Source organism: Rhinatrema bivittatum, chromosome 2, assembly GCF_901001135.1.
Source record: "Rhinatrema bivittatum chromosome 2, aRhiBiv1.1, whole genome shotgun sequence".
Lineage (NCBI taxonomy): Eukaryota > Metazoa > Chordata > Amphibia > Gymnophiona > Rhinatrematidae > Rhinatrema > Rhinatrema bivittatum.
Window position 1 is genome coordinate 593,043,071 of NC_042616.1, and position 21,481 is coordinate 593,064,551.

The window sequence follows — 21,481 nt, forward strand, 5'->3', positions numbered from 1 at the left end:
GTAGGTAGATACATTGAAAAGGAGCTATATATTTTTAACTGTACCATTACTGCCTCAAATCATTTAAATTTAAAAAGCAATGATTTTAATGTCACAGCAGGTGGTCACCTCAGGTCTGATGTTGACTAGATAGTGCAGCTTAATATTCGTTTTAAGTAGGATGATTCCTCCTTTGCCAATGGTTGTTGTAATATAGTTGTGTCCCTAGTGGGGTTGGGTGGCAAGGGTATTAACCACTCCACAGATACCACCTCTCCCCCCCTCAAACTCAGTCAAAGATCCATGAAGGGGCCAATCAAATTATCTAAATTGGAACTTTGAGTAGGTTAAACATAATTGTAACAGGGTGGCTCAGAGAGAGAGAGAGAAAGAGAGACTATTTATAAGGCCTTCTTAGTAGTCAACTATTTATAGCTCTATAGAAGGGCCAGCTAATAGCTCGAAATGAGGTGGTGGTGGTGGTTTAGGGCTTAGGGGCCAGTTTCACATACAGGGTGAGATGTACGAACAGCACAGCACACATCGGTGAAGATTTGACGTCATTTGGAGAGAGGAAAGTTTCACAAAGTTGAGATTTCTACTATGTTCTCTTGCCCTAGCCTGTTATAGAGTCCATCAAGCTAGGGTGAGAGAACAATGTAGAAAACTCATCTTTGTGAGACTTTCCTCATTCCAAATGACGTCAAATCTTCAGCGAGGTGTACTGTGCTGTTCGAACGTCTCACTCGACATGTAAAACTGGCCTCTAAACCCTAAACCTATTTCGGGCATATTGCACAGTTTAACGCCAGGAAAAAAAGATGTATTTATTTCTGGCATTAAAAATGTGCAACATTGGCCCTCATTTGTATTAATACCATCCAAACCCCTTCCTAATCCTGCCCCTTCAAAAAATTTGCATTTGCGCCATGTGGTAAGATGATTATCGAATGCCATAACGAATTTTGAGGAATGACCCTATATAAGAACAAAGGTAAAGAGGGATCACAGAATACTCAAGATCTTGGACTTCGAAAGTGCCATTTTTGTAAAGAAAATGGAGTACCTTAGGGAGGCCCTGGCAGAATGAAAATGAACAGTGGACTAAACTAAAAGGATCCATTATAAGGGCAAAAAAATCTTCATTTCAGGAATAATAAATACAAGTAAGAGGAAAAAGAGATCAGTATGGGTTTTCAAAAGGAAAGGGTGAAAGGATTAGCATTTGAAAGGTACAAGGGATCGCAGAAAATGGAGCACAAGGAAGAATACATAGAAAAGCTGAAACAGGAAAAAGTAGTCAGGACAGCAAAGGCACAGACAGAAATAAAATTGCTAAGGCAGGAAAGCAAAATGACAAGACATTTTTTTCAATATGTCAGTGAAAGGGGGAAATGCAGAGGTGGAACTGTAAGATTGAGAGGTGGCAAGGAGAAATATATGTAGAGCAATAAGAGAAAAGCAGAAATACTGAACAAATATTTTTGTTCAGTGAACCAAGGGGTTGGAGAAGGCCCACAGATAGATGGATAGATACCACTCCATTTAAAGAAGGGAGGTTTTGCAAAGAACTAGCAAAACTGATAGAGGACATGGCAATGGGGCTAGACGGGATACATCCTAGGATACCAAAGAATTTGAGAGTGGTTATGGCAGCTCCACTGTCATATGTTATCCCTCTTCAAAAATTATAAATAGGGAGAACATTATCAACTATAGGTAAGTCATCTGGAAAATCTTGTACCCAGCATGTTACAGGATGTAAGACAACATGTTTTTTTACCAGAAGAAGATAGAGTCAAACAAATCTGATCAATATCTTTGACTGGTTGACCAAAAAGACCAAGGGTAAGCACTGCATGCAGTATACTTGGTTTTCAATAAAGCTTCTGATGCTGTTCCACACGGGAGGCTCATAAAATAAACTGAACAGCCTGAGGCATAGTTTCTACAGTGCTAAATGGGTTAGAAAGAAACTGGGTGAGTAATAGGCAATAGAGGGTAGTGGTAAATGGGAGTCCACTCAAAAGAAATAACTCATCTCAAGGATCAGTCCTGGGTTCAGTTCCAATCGGTATTTTTATAAGTAATACTGCAGAGAAGCTGATAGTCATTTTCAGTATGATACAAAGATATGCAACAGGTGCACACTGCAGAAGGAGCAGAAACCTAAGGAGTAATCTAAATGCTTGAAAAGTGGTCAAGAATTTGTCAATTAAGATGTAACGCACAAGAAGTAAAGAGTCATACATTCTGTGCACAGAAAGCCAAAGAATTGTAAAAGATGGAGGGTGAGTACTGATGTAATAGTCAAGAGAGAGATCTCAGGGTGATCATATCTAATGTTCTCAAGGTAGAAAACAATGCAGGAATGTCAAAAGCGAGAGGAATGCTAGGGCAAATAGAAAGAGGTATTAATGGTAGAAAACAAAAAAAAGAGGTGATAATGCTTCTATATAGGCAATACAGGTTATTTGTGAAACCTTATCTATTCTGGAGTACTGTATCCAGTTCTAGGGGCTCTACATCCAAAAGGATAAAGATAGAGTACAGGCTAACCATGGAAGAGTTATCCCAAACTGCAGCATCTGGTCTTTATGCCCTATGAAATTAGAGACATAAATATGTATAGCCTAGAAGAAAAGAAGCAAATGGGAAAATAATAGAGACATTCAAATACCCCAGTGGTATAAGTAATGCACATAAAGTAAGTATTTTTCAATAAGTAGGAAGTTCTAGAACCAAAGGTAAGAATATAAGGATAAAAGATGATAGAGAAGAGTAACCTAAGGAAATATTTCTTCACATAAAGGTGATAAATTCATGAAATAGTCTCCCACTGAAGATAGGGTGAAGGCCAAAACAGTAATTCAATAAGCAGAGAGAATCCCTACATGCAAGTAAATGTGGTTCAGACCTGAGATCCGGTAAGCTCTGCAGTATTGCCTTTGGAATGAGCAAATTACAGGGGCCTTGAATTCCCTATCTGCTCTCGTTTTCCATGTGTCTATATATCTACAACTAGCATGCGAATTAATACATTTCACCTAAATGCCTGTTGGTTGTGTGCTGGGATAAATTCTAGCATGTACAAAGGATGGGTTCTTCCTAAGCTAAATCAAAGTGTAATTGCAAGTCTTTAGCAAAATTCACTGAATAAAAGCATAGATTAATATATGGAGGTTGTGTCTGTTCCAACAAAACTGCACACACACCTAAATCAAACAAACAGTTTGGAATGGTTTCTAATACTACCAGCTCATGGTACTTCATAGTGATACATTTTTTTTATTTTTTATTTTTTTAGAAAACAGATACACATGAACATATATTATGCTGTGCCCTTTGCTGTGGTTTAAGATTGTTCACAATCAATTTGTTATGCACAATGATGGAGTGGTGGCATCTTGTTTTGCCTCTTTAGATCTCGTCTTCCTTTGGCGGCGGTGCCTCTTGGCGGAGGATTTCCTTGGAATTTTTAGAATGCTTATCAGCTTTCATTGTCACAGTAGGCAGGTCCTGGTTGTTTTAACCCTCTGTCCTTCCAACAGTCTCACAAAATAAAGCCCCTGCTGTTGACCAATACTGAATATGGAATTTGGTGTGACTGTACCTTTCAAATGAAGAGAGACTCCACTTTTTGACAAGAGTTTGAGTTTGCACTGCAGTGCAGACTCTCATTACTGTAGTTCAGTCACACAACCATATGAGTTGATGTCACATCTGCAAGCTGTAGTTCCCTGGAATCTGAATAGAAAATGATATTCTTTCTCCTAGAATATCTTTCCTCCAGTGTGTTTTGTTACCCCCCTCGGCTATAACACCTTGTGGTTATATAGAAGTAAAGAAGCACCAGGCATTTAAAAGGATTTAAAGCAATATTTTTGATAGGGGGTGGGGGAGGGTCTCATTACTAAAATGTTTGCTCTCATCCTGAATCTAGAAAACTACTGTAAAATGAATCATTTATACCTGTTCTGCTCATTTGATAGGAAATTTGTAGTTTACTGCTTTGGGGGGGTTTTTTTGTTTTTTTGAGGGTGGGGGCAGATGGGTTTCTTCTGGGGTTTGCCTGGTACACCTCAATGTCTCATTTGGCCCTAGGCTGCTCAAACAGTGAACTGCTGGACCTTCCCCCCAAAATACCTCAGCTTCCATACCTGTTTGGCATAGCAGGGGGGATCGCAGGCACAGGCAGGACCAAGCTGAGCCTTTTCCACTCATTCTTCAAAGACTTCCATGAAGATTTCCTTGAAAGTTTTTCTGCTATAGTTTGTGCATTGCTAAATAGGAAAATAAGTGTTTGAGCACATCCTCTTTCTCTTTTATAACTATATTTCCCTTGTTGGAGGAACACCATGTACTCTGCTATTGGACTGCAGAAAGCACAGCCAACATTTCCACTTTTTGCTTGATGCTGTGTGAATCAAAACCAAATCAAATTTTTTATCACAACAAAAAGAAGAAAGAGTAAAAATGTTCAGTGTACCAAGCTGATGTTAAGTAGTCCAACCCAAAGATTTTTAAGCATGCTGTCTCTCCTTGAGACAAAACTTCACAGGGAGTATATAATTGGCATAGAAGGCCAAATAAATTTAGAATTTTCCAAGGGTTAAATTAGTTAATTTTGTGTTTTATACAAGTTTACAGCACTTTTCTTGTTATATAATGAACTATTTATCTATGTAAATATTGAGTTTTCTACTTCCATAGTTATTTTTAATCTACAGTAACATATCCACAAGATATTATAAGTTGCTTAATGAATTATATTAATATATATGTTATAAATAGATATTTTTTCCAGGCATGAAAAATATTATAAATGATCATTTAAAATGGCTAATTAAAAGATTTAAAGTAATATACAGATTGCACTGTTATGATCTAAGTATCTTTTTCTCAAACATTAGACGGAGTTGCGTTGTTTACAAAAATTTATTAATACAAACTTTACACACTTTATATAACAGTTATCAACCTCCTAGTTATAGATATCATGTGTGTAATAATATTTGTTTGAATTGTCTTTAATAATCATTTGCACACAAAATAAGTTCTTCAAGATTGACATCTACTCAGATTATTACTGCACCTCAAATCTGCTCATTTTAGTAAGGCTGTTGGTGTTTGAAAATCATACAAAGGATTACGTATGTGATTACTTTAAAATGTATGCAGCTAGCCACTGAAACTCTAAGCTAGAGATCATAATAATAATAATAATAATAGTAATTTTAAAAAAATGTAAATAGAACCCTATTTCATTACCACATCTGACACAAATACAGAAAACTCTGCCCATTAGCAAAAAAAAAAAAAAAAAACAAGTAGTTAAGACTAAAATGCAAGCTGATGTGTTGCAGCATTGTAGGGCCACTAAATAGCCATCTGTGATTCGTGGCGATTTAAAAGGCGAGGAAAGGCACGAAAGCTGCAAACTGCTTCCTGCGTCACATTGCCTGAGAAGAATGCAAAATTAAAGTAAGATTGATTTCATACACAGGACTCAGGCATAGATTGAATGCCTATGTGCTACCACTGCTTGCAGGAGGATCAACTGGCAGCGGCCATCCCATGTGGGGCTGCAAACTCAATTGCTGGATTCTTTGATTTATTACTTCACGCTGATCAGAAAGGAAAGGTCTTTTAAACTATCTTTACAAGCTGTCCCTTTTTTTTTTTTTTTACAGAATTGATGATGGAAATTAAGTCTTTTAAAGACTCCACTAGAATATGCTAAGTGACCTGAGGAAATGGAAGTACATATACATGTCCTCTTTAGATATTTTGAAGAGAAGGGGATGGAAAATTTCAAGGGTCTGTTAAAGGCTGTTGATGCATTTTTTTAACCATAATTTAAGATATTACTCATACATAAAATAGTGCTAATTTATCACTTAATGGAAACTCAACATTACGAGGACACTACACATTCTTTTATGACAAAAAGTTTGTTTTATGAAATAAATTTTACTAAGCAATAAGCCATAATGTAGAAAAATACATTTTACCTCCAAACTCAATAAACAAGGAACAAAACTTTAGTCGTAGTGCATAATTATTTAGTGGTAGCTAAAACAGGGATTCCTAAACTTTACAATATGAGCTTGCATAAACAGAACAAAAGGATAAGTGAGAGGCGATCACAATTTTAAAAATAAATAATTAAATAAATAAGTGATTCATTCAGAAGATTAACAGTGCTTAAATAGTGCAGGATAGGGTGGAAGGGGAAATAAGTCTACAAGAAAACAGCAAAAAGAGAGGAGGAACTCCAATAGATCCTTGCTCTTGGTAGTTTCACAAATGATGAGAAGCATGGACAGCACTGGAGAGTAACACATTGTACTTTGTATCAGGTTCAATAGGGAGCTGCCCAAGGTAGTGGACATATAGTGGGACTGTACTTGCCTCACGTGATCCAGACTCTGGGGAAGCCCAAAACAATGTACTTAATTTGGGACCAGGCCTGTCTGACTTGTATCTATTCCAGTATCTGGATTCAAAATACCTGAGAGGTTATGAGCCCAGGGTTCTCTTTTGTTCTGCAGCTTAATTCAATCAGTAAGAAGAACAATAGGTGAGGGTAAAATTTTAGTTTAAGTGGTGGGAGAGGAGGGGGGGAGGGGCCACTAAGTCATCAGAGATGCACAATTTGGGTGGAGCTGTTGATTCACCACAGCAGAAGTTATTTTCTGGAGCTCAGTGTTTTGAGAAGACACAGATACATATAAAAGTGGAATCAAAGAAAGCAGGAAAATTGAAATCTCTAGCAAGGGGGACAGTGCCCCTTGAGATAGGCTTGTGTTAAAGGAGCCTGTACTGAGACTCACCGGGGGAAGAATCTGCTTCAGCGATTCTCCCAAATCATTAGCATCAAAATCCCCTTGTAGCAGGGCATCAATGTCTATGTCCAGTAGTAAATGGTCAATATTAATGTCTTCAACCCTGTCGTGGATAAAAATACTATCCTTTTAATTTCAGTTACAAAAATAGGAGTAATATTCAAAACAATGATTGTCTTTTTTTCTATTTATTTTATATAAAAACATAAACAGCTCAGGCGAATTGTTTTTGTGCACGCTTTATATGAATTGCTCTCTATTATTTATATATATTTATATATATTTATATATATATATATTTACGTATAGAACTTAATGATTGGTCCACAAAGTAGATCTGTGCGTTCTCTAGTGCTTTTGTACAAAAGAAAAACAATATTATTATCAAAATATTCATTTAATGGCTTTACTTCATACATAAATACATGTTTAGAGATAACACAGGAGCGATGATTATTCAGTCAGTTTGGAAATGACTCTTTTTGTGTGTTAGGGGCTGTATACACAGGGGTGGCTGCTTACTCATCGCTACAAGTATGCTACTCGGCGGCCTTTATTTTTAACTCTTTGTTTATACCTTTTCCCCAGCACCGCTGCCAAGTATTTCTTGACAGCCATTTGTTTTCGGTAGCGGCTGTAGCTGTCCGTGAAGATGCCATCGGAGTGCCTTTTGGAGAGCGGTTCCGAGTCCTCCTCCAAGCTGCCGATGACCCCCCTGCAAAACAGAAATGGGGAGGAGGGGGGAGGTGAGCGGCCAAGCCTGGCTCCAGCACAAGCGCCCCCCCTCCCCTGCGGCAGGCGGAAAGAGCCTGGGCAGCGCGCCCCCTGCCGGCCGCCGCGCTGCGCCGCACCCCCGGAGCGAGACTAGGATTCCCCACCCCTTCTCCTAATTCTTAGACCTGAAAGGGCTGCCGGCGGGGCTCCCATTGCTGCCAATGTCCTCCTTTAACGCGCCGGAGGATCGGGGGCTGTCACGCACTGGCTCGTCGGTTTGGGAACCTCCCAAAGAGTCCTCCTCCTTGTACCTTGCGCGCATTTATATAAAATGCGCGCCATTGCCAGCTGAAGCGTCCAAGCTCCCCCCCCCCCCCCCGCATGTATGCGGTTAGTGTGGGGAAGTGACAGCTCTGCCTTGTTAGTTCAAAGAAGCAAAGTCATCCGCGGGGACCCTGGATGGAGCGAGCTTTTAGCAAATCTGGCCCTTCCTGTCCGTAAAGGCTTCGAGATCCCCTCGCCTCCTGCCTCTCCTTCTCTGGGTTTTCACATGCCATGTCCTTTTTTTTTATTATTATTAATATTTTAGGCATCCCGAGTTTCTCAGAAGCGCACTAAATAATACTGACGCTTTTATTTTGTAAAAGGGAACATCACTGTGAGGCCATTAGAAAGAGCTTTTTTTTTTTTTTTATTTAGCAAGATATATCAAGCCTATCAAGATGTAGCTAACATAAATTAACAGGTTCCTTTATTTTTTAAAAAAAAAAAAAGTCTACACATGCTGTGAAGTTGAAATCCGATAATATAAATCGACAGTGAAGACAATATATTCATCCTATGAATTATTCATTATGAAAATGTAATCTGTTTCCCCTAGTTTTATTAAAATATTACCTTCACCTGAAATCTTTACTACATAGTGTTTGCATTGCGTTAGGATATTTTGACGTTCTAGATCCTAAAGCTGGTGAAAAATATTTTGATTTTGAGAAGAATATTTAGAGTCAGGAGGGATTAAAAAAAAAAAAGAAAGAAAGAAAAGAAAATCAGATCTGAGTGTAAATCCTAACAGCAGGGTTTCTGGTGGGTTAAAATATGCATCTTTACACTGCATCGTTTATTTTGTGCATGTGTCCAATTTAATAAGCTTGTAAAATTAACAAATTCTGCTATATATTTTTTTTCTGACTTCCACCACATCTTTTGTCTTTACTGGAACAAATGAATTCAGGAACGATCAAAGAAACTTCCTACAGAACAGTTGGTGCTTTTTAACACAGCACCTGTGGCAGGGAGCTGGGAGAGGGATCCACCTGTGTATATTTATCAGTCCTCTCTGGCACACAGATATATATATTTGTGTAGCCATTCTACAGTAAGCATCTTTTATTTCATGCAGAAATCTCTTAATGTCTTTCTGTTTGAAGACTGAAACCTTACCCTACGCGTTTTGGCCATCAGGGAATGCAGGTATTTTCTGGCAGATAATTGGCCCAGCACTTTCCTATAGGCGTTGTTAAATATCCCATCAGCGTGTCTAAAAATAAATAAAGGGAATTACAAGAAGGAAGACAAATGCTCTAATATGAGAAACAATGTATGCAGCAGTGTGTGTGTGGGAGGGGTCACGCGGGTGGCACATTTATGGTGCGGTGACAAGAGCTGCCTGGCTGAATCCCCAAGCGGTGATTTAATCCTCCTGTACCCGATGACTGAGGGGCTAGAAGAGACCTAAGGGCTTGAGGCGGGGGCCATTCATTCTTTTCTTTTTTTTTTTTTCCTCACCTTTGCAAGCTCATTAGTGACAGTTTCTGCTGGCACCCCCCATCCCCAGTTAGACACCGCTGCTTTCCTTCCCCTCATTAGAAAAGGACTTGGAACGCTGTTCTGCCCCTCCCCCAGTTAAATTGACTCGTCTAAGTCTCCTGACTTGCCCTTAAGTAGATCGACAGCTTCTGTCTGCATTCCCTCAATTATTTGAATGCTGTAAAACTCGTTTGAGATGGCAGAGCCTTCTCCCTGACATATGGTTGATGTCCTCAAGGACGGGTGGGAGGGGGGAATGCAGATCCTTTTAATACTGGTTCAAGTTATTTAAATAAAAATAAACACCATAGAATCACCTCTTCTCTGATGGGTAATACAAGGTATTGTACATATCGTCTAAAACCGATGCAGCGTTTCCTATACCAACAGGATCATTTTCGAAGGCGAAATCGGGAAGAGTATTACCGTCTTCATCGTATACTTCATCTTCAAGCCTAAATGGACAAATAAACAGAGAGATACAAAAAAAAAAAAATAGAAAGAAAGTGTTATAAATGTGTAATTGTTTAGTCACTGCTTCTTCCCATTCCCTTGCAGGGGTTCATTTTTTTTAATGTCTCCTGCACACACCCCCCCACTCCCTTTTCTTTAGGCAGAGATGCAGGCTTTGATGGGAAGAGCCCCCCTGAGATCCCTATCAATCTGGAGGTGGGCGTGAGAGAAATAACAAGAGGAACCCATCTGCAAGCTGACCTGGGGCTGGGCCAGAATTAACAGCAAAGTCTGGCAAACATGAGCAAAGCCAGCTAGAAGCTTAGAAATGCTGCAAGTGAAAACAGCGAAAAAAAAAAAAATCCCTCTGATCCCCGAAACAAAAACCATTCCGGTCCAGAACCAAAAAAAAAAAAAAAAAAAAAGCGATCTGGCTGCAGAAAAGCTCAGCAGGGGAACTGGGGTGCATTTTCTTCCAAGCCTAATTTATTTCGGAAGCGGGCGGTTTGGGGTTGGGTTTTTTGGGGGGGTTTTTTTCCCCTTGCTTTGGATTTCGTTTGGTTTGGTGCCATAGCCCTTTCTTTAGGATGGGTTGAATTCTAAAGGGATTTAGGTCACCCTAGGCTATTTTTGTCGGTTAGCTCTTGGCTGGGTTATTAATAATGAATGTTTCTTAAGTGTTTCCTTCTTGCTATTTCTGGTCCTCGAATAAGCCGAGCCCAGTTCCCCCAGTGCCAAGCACTGGGGGCCTATGTTCAAAGGATGGTAGACACGCTTAAGACCCAGACCCCCCCACAGGGTCCTCCTCAGATGGCATCCTAATTCTGAAGTTGCCAGCTATACAAAGAAAGACTCGTATTGTTAACCCATCCATTCGAAATTCGAAAAAAACATTTTTTTTTTCGTTTTCGTTTTTTGTGTGTTTCCTGCCATATTACTGAAGTATCATTTCTGCAGTCCAGTGTAACAAACATCTCATCTCTAATGGTCAAATTATGTCCCTAGGCACGATACTGACATTAACAACAATGGAAAACTGTATACATCTGTGAGAAATCAAAGCCTGTCAATAGTACAGATTATTAATTTTTATTTAGTATTTCTGTTGATATCTTTCAGAGAAGGAGGCGGAAACTTAGCTCTACCTTGGGAACCTCAAAACTAAATTTTAAAAAAAATGGTCTGCCTCAGGTGGATTAAGTTGTTGACCTGGGGGATTAAAGCATCCAAGTCGCATCTCTGAAATGTCCAGGAGGTTTCCTTTGTTTTCATAGGTGCGGGCTGGTGCCATATGCACCCATTCTCCTCCTACACCTCGCTCGGTAAATGACGCCATATCTTTAACATCTCCGCAGCTCTCCCTTATTTTTTAACAATTCAATTCCAAAGGAAACAACAACAACAGCAAAAAAAAACAAAACAAAACAAAAAACCCCACAAATTGAGTCTCCTGCACCCGTATCTGCTCTGCCATTCTGGAAGGAGAGTTGGCTATTTGCAATCAACTTTCCACTGATGGAAAAATAAATAAAATTAAAATTAAAAAGGGCAGCGTGCTATATTCACCAAAGAAACACCCGGCACTAGAAACCACACTTCCTGCTTTGTCATCCCATATGTATATGTTATCCCATAGAGTCCAGTCATTTCCGTAGCATAACGCACCTGAGATATCGCAATAAAGGTAGCGCAATGTGGCTCCACTCTGAATACAATGAATAATGTACGGAGCACTGTACTAAAGTATTCCCCCACTACCCGGCACATTGAATATATTCTGAATAACAATTAGTAGGGATATCAAGCTGGGAGTCAAGTACGAAACCCTGGCATTGCGGTATAGGTTATTGGACTAAAATCTAGTTTTAAAATGAAAACATTTTACTTGAAGGAACCGGGTATGACTGCAGATAAATCTCATTACTAAGCAAGAGAGTGGGAGGAGGACCATGACAAAAAAAAATAAAAATAAAAATAAATAAATACAGATTTCCTATCCTTGAGGAGGCTCCTGGCGGAACGAAATCACTGCATAAAGAAAATATTGGTCTTCCTTTCTTGTTATGAAGGATTCCGAGTCGCTTCTCGCCCGGAGAGAAACCCTAGCTCCCTAACTTTTGGCTGCTCGTAGCCCTCGGTCCTGAAACAGGTGACATTTGTTTCGGGGGGGGGGGGGGTCTGCGAGTTTTGTTTTTACTCTCCCTCGCCTCGCTGTATCTGCCCCCTCCCTTTCTGCTTCTGCTGGTAATGCAGGCTCCTGGGCTCCTCGAGAGGGGGGAAACAGCGATCAGAAGGGCAGGAGAGAGAGCGAGCGAGAGAGAGAGCGGGAGCTTTAAGCGCGGGTAATTCCCAAACTTCAAAGTGCCAGAAGCTGTTAAGCGGGGTGGGGGAGGGGGAGAGCCTTGGCAGGACCTACCGAAAGGCCGGGTATTTGAGGGCCGCAGGGGAGCAGTAGACGCTGCAGTGCATGATCATCCCGTACACCACCAGGAAGGCGAGGAGCGCTCGGCTGCACATTGCCATTCTGCGGGCGAGAAAAAAAGAAAAGGAAGAGAGAAAAAACAACTTACTTTACCTCTCCTGTCGTTTCCGATCAGCCCCCCACTTACCTAAAAGAAACTTTCAACAGCAAAAAAAAAAAAATAAATCTGACTTCCCACCGTGCGGCGAAAGAGAAAACGGGAGGGAGGGCTTGAGCCGTATCGTCCACTCCCTTGCCCTAGAACGACCCATAATTGAGAGACAAGCGGAGAAAAAGATAACAAAAAAAAAAAGCTCCCCCCGTCCAGCACTCGGAGTCCAAAACTGCCAGCCTGACTGGGTCCTTACCATGAAACTCTTAAGCCCCGGCACAAAAGAGTGTTTGGACGGCTGCAAGGTAGGGGAGCCAGAAACTGGGTTTCCAAGTTGCTGCCCGATCGCGATCAGCCCTGTGGCATCGCCTCTGCCAAGGGAGGCTTCTCCGGCTCAAAAGTTTGCAGGAGACCACAGAGGCTGCAACCAGCGGAGAGGGGAGGAAGAGAGAGAGAGTGAGAGAGAGAGAGAGAGAGAGAGAGAGAAGAAATAGAGAGAGAAAGAAAAACCAGGATCCAAGGCGGGAGAGAGCCCGGTGCAGCCCCTGCGATCTGGCTGGCGAGGTTGTGCAGACAGTGCTAGCAGATCTTCTCCTCCGGCGCACTTCTTCTGAGGCGTTTTGCTCACTGCTTGCTTTTTTTTTTTTTTCTTCGTCTTCTTCTTCTGTTACTTTTAAGTTAAGCAGCCCTCTGCGCCTGTATACATATATATATATATATATATGCAATTAGCAGAAAAAAAAAATCTCTTGCAAACACTTCTTTAGTAAGAGCTCGCTTTGTAAAAAGGCGTCTGCATGTTACCTTTTACTGCGATCTATTGTTTGTTGTACCGTCGGGCTCGGATTTTTATTCATGAATCAAACTGCATCCCCCCTTTTTTTTTTCCCAGAGTGTCACGTAATGATCGGGTATCAGAAAAGACGTCATCACCTCAATTCCTCCAGGAGCACAATAACAATTCGCATCATTCCTCACGGATGATCCGATCGCAGTCATAAGTTGTTCTTATAAACACAATCACTTGCACATGCATTTTTTTTTTTTTTCGAGAATGGTTTCATTATTGCGCTGATTGTCACAGGTACCTCTTCCCTGGGTGTTGCTTTTAATACTGAGGTGCTGAAACAGGGAAGAAATAGAATTTTAAAGATTAAAAGTTCCTGCTAACAGCATCAAGGCTTTTCAGAGGCGAACCTCGCAGAAGCCAGGTTCGGGTCTTTTAAAAATTATAATTTAATAGAACTACGTCTCTTTAAAGGAGCACGTGGTCAGGCAAAAGGCACAATAAAATGGGAAAAATAGCTTTAAATAAAGCAGATTTTAAATCCCCCAAGAGTTTTCAGTAATTTTCTAATTAGGGTTGACAGATTCTGGCTGGTGGGTGGATTGGACAGGAGGGGGTGCGCACGCCTGGGTTCTGGGGCTTTTCGCGTGGAGCTGTCCAAAATCCGAGCTCCTGAAAGCTGGATGGGACGCTTAGGCTAGGCAGTGCCTGTTTCTAAAGCCTTTCCAAAGTCATTAGATATTTAAGGAACAATCTAGAAGCGCAGCCATTTAAAAGGGTTACATGTAGATCTATCAGAATCGCATCGGAAGCAAATTATATCGTGCCAATTTATATCTAAAATTAAATGTTCTATTGCCACTCAAACTTATCTCTCTAATTTTTGGGGGGTCAGAAATATCTTTTTTTTTTAATATTGATTGTTTTATACCTATATGCCAAGAAAAGTATTTACACTGAATGCATTAATTAACATTTATTAAACACAAGTCACTCCGAGAAAAAAAAAAAGCCAGAGGCTATGCATAATTTATGTAGCTTTATGCTCGATTTTCACCGTCTGTGCCTTTGGCTTGACTGCGCCTGCAGAATTTCCACTATTTGATCTATTTGCTCTAAAGTACAGGCAACTTGGAAAACAAAAAGGATTGCCATTAGAGGCTTATTTGATGAGCTACTCCTTAGGGAATCCCTCTATTGGGAATTCTCAAATCACTGGTATTATTTTACTGATAATGACGTGGAAGCATGAAATCAACATGGGAAGCCCACCGGGAGACTTGTATGTTTGTATTATCTTCTTGCTCTACTTCAGTAAAAGAGAACACAACCATTTTCGAGAATTAGCTAAGAGACATATCATCTACAATTGGCAAGCGTGTGCACTGTAATTAGTTCGATTAAAAAGCTGATAGTTAGTGGAATTATTTTGAGGGCCCTTCCTGCTCTCGTTTCTATTTTGATTGTGTCTAAGATTCCCATGGACCGTTATATTTGTTTAACAAAACATAGTTTTGCCTTCTGTATATTTGCATAAAAATTCGTGGAATAAATTGTGTAGCTGTATAGTGTTCTATTGTTCATGTTTAATTTAGTAATTGCAAACTATTTATAATGAAAGTAATGCATTATTAAAAAAAAAACAAAAAAAAAACCCTTCCATTTGCACGCTGCAAACGCCGCTGAAAAGTTGCTAAAATTACAACGGTACACTATTTAAAACTTTCTTTCCACAAGTGGAAAGAACTGCTAAGAATCATAGTAACATCACCATGCCTAACTTGTTCGAATCTATAAATTATCTCCCCTAATGCATTCTTGACAACAAAAATGTGTAGCAATATGTGAAATGTTTCCAAGGCTGTGTGCGCTTGAAAGTATTCTGCGCAAGGAAAGGGCGCCACCATGTGTCTTAGCTGAACAGCAAATCCCTTCCCGTCCCGAGGTCTCACTCTTCTGTACTTGAGAGCATTTATAGCCTGCCATTACCAGAACTAAGATTTGTAAATCAATTATTAATTAGAACCTCATTTATTGTAATCGGAGCAGGACAAAAATAAAAAAGGAATCATCTATAATAATTCCCCATTTCCGACGATCTTTGCATTTATCACCAAGAGCTGCGCCTACCTCTTTGGCGTTGATGACAGCAGCGAGACTTAAGCGCACAGAATCACTTTATGCTAAAGGCCAGAGGCGGACACGAGAGCGATGACAGCTATTTCAGCACTACACGTTCTGGGAAAGTTGAATATATTTGGTGAAGTCGGTGTGTCGCGCTCTCTTATTTGCTGGTTGGATTTCAGTGTTGCAGTTAACTTTTAAAGCCTCATCTCGAGGGTTTGTTCAGTTCAGGGTTTCTCTTAGTTCATATCAACTGTAAAATCCTCAGACCATGCTTACTGTGTTTTTCCCCTATTCTCTGCTTGTGACAAAAATCCTCAAGATAAGAGTGAGTGAGTGTGTGTGTGTGTGTGTGTGTGTGTGTGTGAGTGTGTGTGTGTGGCATGAGAGAGAAAAAGTTATTTATACCTCTTCTCCCCAGACAGCCCATTGAGAATAGTCTGGAACATTGACAAAGGCTAAAGGCAATGGAAAGATGCCAGAAGACATTATTACTGGACATCCTCGGACTAACTAAAAGGGGCCATTTTGCACCTATTAGTCAAATTCTTTGTGAGTAGAACTATTAAGAATAATCATATTGGGGTAACATTTACTGAGCGAGGGCTGGGTGCAATATAAAATCGTGTTGCTCTAACCTCTGTACTAATATGTGGCACGCAGGCTATTTGCGAGCCAGGTGCAAAATTATTTACCAGCAGCCTAGTTGAGTGCTGTCTCAACACAGCTCCGTCACCCCTTGACACTGTTTCTATTCCGGCTTTGGCCTCAGCCATGCAGGTTAGAGACCATGAGAAAGCAGGGATTTCCCGCACCGATTTCTACAAAGACATAAGGTCTACAAAAGTGTTCCAATTGAACAGTTTTGTACGGCAAATGGCAAACTGTGATAAAAAAAAAAAAAAAAAACATTACCCCTGCTTGCCAACAGCTAGGGAATGTATTCACGGCAGAGTACTATGTCTTGAAGTAGTATTTAAACAACATTTGATATTTAGTTGTAGATACTATTACATATAGATAGGTTTGAGTCAGGGAACATACACAACCATGCGTTTAGCTTATAGTTATATGAGAGTCTCAAGATGGACCCATGAATCAGGATAAAGCACAATGATCAATTTGTATGGAAGATTAAAGGGTCTGATTCATCAAGGCTTTTCTCCTATGAGTAAAAGCTTAGTGAATCATATCCTAAATGTACAAAGAGGTTTGTTGTGTGTTGTAAGTATGAGATAAAATTCTTAGTATATTTGGCATTCATACTTACAAAAATATATACACGAATTTATAAAAAAGTTTCACTACTAAAATATTAGAACTTCAATTTTCAACCCTAAACAGTTTTAATCCTTGTGAAAAATGACAGATTGGGTTGATAATACAGGAAACCACAGTGTACCCACAGAAGAGGTAGAACACAGGCAGAGGCAGTGGTTGTGTAAGTGTCCACAAAGTACATAGCCAAATGTCTGAACACACCGCTTTGGATGCTGAAACGGGTAAGTCAGCGAGGATGCCCATTTTATTCTTGATCTCTCTGCTGAAATTGCCAGCAAGGGTGCTAGTTATGATGGTTGTTCTGAATGATGGGAGTACCTGTTTGCTGCAAAATAAACTGAGGCTACCAATTCATTTTATCTAGACCACTGAATGACTTTTTTTGGTAGCTATGATTATTTTCACTTCTGACTTGATCCAGGTTTGAATAAGTAATCTACAAGTGGCAGACTTTATCTATTCAAATCAAGTCTACTAGTACTATCTAGTCTGCTAGGTTGACATTGTGCTATTGTTATTAATTGGCACAAAGGTAGGATATCTTCATAAAGAGATAAATATTGATATGAATGTAGTGTTGGAAATTATGGGAGACACTGCAGCTGATCAGGTCTCTGCTTTCCCCCTGTTTTGAGTGTGCCTGGTGATTGCCTGCTGGGTGGGAGTAGCAGCTTTAAAGCCTCCATCTAAAACAGAACATGAAATTTGAACTAGGATGGCGGCATTCAGCAGAACCCCAGGGTGAGTGCTGTTAAGGAGACAGAAGAGGGACAAAGAAGACATGTAGTGTTTTGGCTTATTTTGTGGTTGATTTTGTAAACAACAACAACAACAACAAAAAGGACAAATCTGAGGGTGAGAGAGTTTAAACTTAGATGTTTATGGACAGTCAAAGGAAAATATGACAGTATGTTTAAATATTATGTTGTACTCCAGAGGGAATTGGTGAGTGGATTAGATAAATAGACATGGTTTAAATAAATAAATAATTATTTTGAGCAGAGATTTGCAAACAACTGTTGGCACTGCTGTTATCAAGGGAGAGGGTTTAGTTGCTCAATCTGCTCTTACTCCCACTGTTCAATTTAAGTTCTACCTGGTTATAGAGAGGTTTCTAGGTTAGCAGTGCAATGTGGCTAAAAGTGAAGCAAGGTGTTTGATTTGTTTGTGCATTACTTGTTAAAAGAACCAGTAGCTTTAATTGTACACATTTGAAAAATAAATTACTAACATATCCTATAAGACATCAAAATTCCAAGTTTGTGGATTGCTCCTTGTCAAATCTTACTGCCTCTAACCAGAGAAAACTGTGATATTGGCAAGTACAAGGGAAAGTAATATTAGATACATACACACACACACACACACATATATATATATATATATATACCCACATTTTTTATGTATTTTTTGACATTGAGAACAAGAATTATTTTCTTTTATAGATAATTTGTAGTATTTTCTTTCACTGAACTTTTGTTTCTAACCAGACTTTAAACGAAGTGTTGCTTATTGCCTTATGACTATATAATGCAAAACACATAGTCATACTATGGACCCAAAGGAAAAAAAAAGAGTAACTTCTTAATCTGAAAGGCATTTAATGCTGCAAACTGTCCTCATGCTTGTCAGAGTCATCTCAAAATGAAGGGTACTGATAATGATGGGGAAAAAAAATAATGACTGCTCCAAGGAAACATTTATAGCACTGAATAATATGAAATTCTTAGCAGCTATTGACATTTTTGTTTGCTTGTGACATTGATTAAATTGACAACCTTGAACTAAAAATATCATTAAAGGCACATTATATTACTCATCCCTGTAGAGAAGAAACACTGAAGGAGCTGTATTTACTGCATAAAAAATGCCCTTCATGATAAAGTTTTCCACCTTGAGTTAACAATGGTGTTGAGCTAAGAATCCTACCCACTATTATATTTGTTCAGTGTACAAGTATTTTTCCATAGGGTACATGTCATCTGTCTTTCTAATGTAAAAGGTAAATGATTACATTCTATGCCATGGAAATGGTTTTGATAGCATTCAGGAAGTAGGAATCTCTTAAATTCATATTATTTGCTGCATGAGCAGTACACACAATATTTGTAGTGTATCATCAAATGTTTTAATTTCCAGAACTTTTTTTCAGTGTTGATGGATCTTAGCATTGGAATCAGCAAGTTGGTAAAACATGTTTTAAGTAGTAAGAATGGGTGAATCAATTTCAATTTGACTAAACTATACAGTGCACCCAAATGACTAGACTAATAGTCATTTCTGCATTATTCAAATACACTTGCACTGTTTCAGCTTCCAAAATCTTTTATTCAAAGAATATTTCAGGCAAGAATAATCCAAAAACAGGAATGTCTATCCTAACCAGGAAGTAAATAATATAAGGCAATATATCTTCACAGAAAGGGTGGTCAATACATGGAACAGACTCCCAGCAGAGGTAGTAAAAGTAAATACAGTATCAGAATGAGATAAACACAGATCCTTAGTTACAAGGAAGGAAATGTAATGCCAAAAGGTAAGTAAGGTCTGCAACAATATTGGAATAGAAAAGGAAAATGGACAGAATACTAGGGTCTAGTAGTCTTTATCTGCCATCATCTTCTGTGATTAAACAATTATTTTATATGTGTGCCAGTAAAATGATAATCATATTCACAAAATTCTGGCTGCATCAAATAACAATATTTGTGATCATAAACAATCAACATTTCCTCAGAATTTACTCTTTTTGGGGACAATTTTCAAATGAATTCTCTTGTGCATCAACAAGGGTTTACCCATAGAGAAGGCCCTTTAAAAAATGCTCTCCCCCCTCTGCACCTGGACTGAGCAGCACCAGCACTTTTCCTTGTGGAGTAAAGGGGCAGGGCTGGGACCAGTCCTGCAAGAAATGCACCGGGAGTTTATAACTCTCTGTACATACTGCTGGCCAGGGCAGGTAGTTTGAACCTGCGAACTCTGCAGGTACTTTTGTACCTCTTGGTGAAATGATTTAAGGGAAACTGTATGGGCTTGCATGGACAAGCACTGCCAGCTGACTAAAAATGACCTTCCCTAAATATTGTTGCATGGCAGTTACATACAAATCATGATGTTTGTGGTTCTAGCATTGCTGCTGTATTTTGGAGTACAAGATTGCTACTTGACAAAAACTGCCGAAGAAAAACAGATCTGCGATAACAAGGGAAGACTACAAGGAGAGGCAGAAACAGACACACTTAATCAACTGCATCTTAACTAGGAAATAGATTTAAATAAGGCCTCAACTTGTTGGTTTCAAAGAGCGGTCAAGCCTATGTACAGAATATTACAAACTGTTAAAAATCGTTTTTTTCCGCACAATCCCTTGCCACAAGCAACAGTGTGACAAGTTTCTTAATCTTCAACTTCTCCCATACTTCTCCATCTGAAGGTTAATCTTCAATTTAACAATATCAAAACAACCATTTCATGGCATCCTTTCTTTCTAATCATGTTCACTTTTGTATGATTATTGCTATTTCTGGTAAAGAAATTGTATCCCCTACATCTTCTAGGGCCCTCTTTCTTGACCTTTAGTGTGAATGCAAATGTACAGTATTCTGCATGGTCCCTCATCCATGAATACTTATTAGTGTTCAGACTAATTGTTGGACATTCAAAACTGAGTCTGAGAATCAAGCACTCACAAGGAGTCTGGCTTTCTCTTAGTTGCCTAGCAGCTATCTCTATGCAGAAACACTGGCACTCATGCCTCTCTGGCAGGTTATGCAGAGGAGGTCAGAATCCAGATGTTCAGGCAATAAACATTAATATAGGTATTTTTATTATTTAGGCTGCAATGATAGAATGAAACTAGCAGCTAGGTCTCTGATAGGTCACAAGTAAAGTAATAACTAGAAGTCTTAGCAGAAATACAGGCAGTCATAATGTTGGCCTATTACAGAAGGGATTAGAAGGCCAGATGTTGGCTTCCAGTGATGTCATGAAGCTGTGAGGACACTTTTAAAGGAGCTCCGCTCAGGTGTTTACTTTACAAGCCTCACAAACCTGCCTATTTTCATTGGAGATCTCATATTTTCCCTTTGGTGCAGGGGGAACTCCCTGGAACATCCTATGCTTGGTTTGGTGAGGAATGACCATGAAATTGCAACACATTTCTAGAGAGAAAACAAAGGCTGGTGACTTACAAATGGCAGCTGACATTGAGAAAACAATGCAGGAAATGAAAGCGGAGCATAAAAAGGAATTTCAAAAAATGGCTCAGCGGGTTCGCAGGATTCCCTAAATAAACTGCAGTCTTCTATAAATGAAATAAGAGAGTCTCTCAATTCTCAAAAGAACAGAGTGGATGAGTTAGAAACCCAGTGATGATGCAGGAAGCATTGGCTGTTCACATTGAAACAGAACGCCATTCTGAAAGACCGCATTGAAGACCAAGAAAACAGAAGAAAAAGGAACAATTTATGGGTCATCGATATACCCGAAATGGTAAAAAATCCTGATCTAATCCCACTCCTGCAGGTATGGCTGCCTGAGTCTTTGAGCCTTTCCTTGGTTACTGAACCAGTGATCATGGAGAGGGCCTATCATCTGGGGCTACGTAATCAAAATGTCATCAAGCCAAGGCCAGTAATTGTTAAACTTCTAAACTTTGCGGATAAAGTTAAAATCCTTACAGCGTATAAAAAGCAAGGGGCTTCCCAGCCAGTGAAATATGAAGATGCGCATATCCTGCTTTTTAACGATTATTTGGCCAAAGTCTCCAAAGATAGACTCGCCTTTTCGGAATCAAGTTTACACTGCAGTATCCTGCAAAACTCAAAGTGTACCACAAAAGAAAAATGAGTATTTTTCTTACTAAAGAGCTGGCGCGGAAAATTCTCTCCAGTCTCCAACCCATAGAGTCTGCA

The 21,481-nt window shown here is 39.5% G+C and overlaps 1 protein-coding gene across 1 annotated transcript; it reads right to left on the reverse strand.

The window, feature by feature from the left end:
* Window positions 1-4,898: 4,898 nt before the first annotated feature.
* On the reverse strand, window positions 4,899-13,177 carry ADCYAP1 (adenylate cyclase activating polypeptide 1). The gene is made up of 7 exons (XM_029592689.1): window positions 12,633-13,177; window positions 12,220-12,327; window positions 9,668-9,805; window positions 8,980-9,081; window positions 7,405-7,542; window positions 6,816-6,930; window positions 4,899-5,441 (listed from the first exon to the last, which is right to left on the reverse strand). Exons 2-7 carry the CDS (start codon window positions 12,324-12,326, stop codon window positions 5,433-5,435), a joined length of 609 nt encoding a protein of 202 aa, XP_029448549.1. The 5' UTR covers window position 12,327; window positions 12,633-13,177; the 3' UTR covers window positions 4,899-5,432.
* Window positions 13,178-21,481: the final 8,304 nt, after the last annotated feature.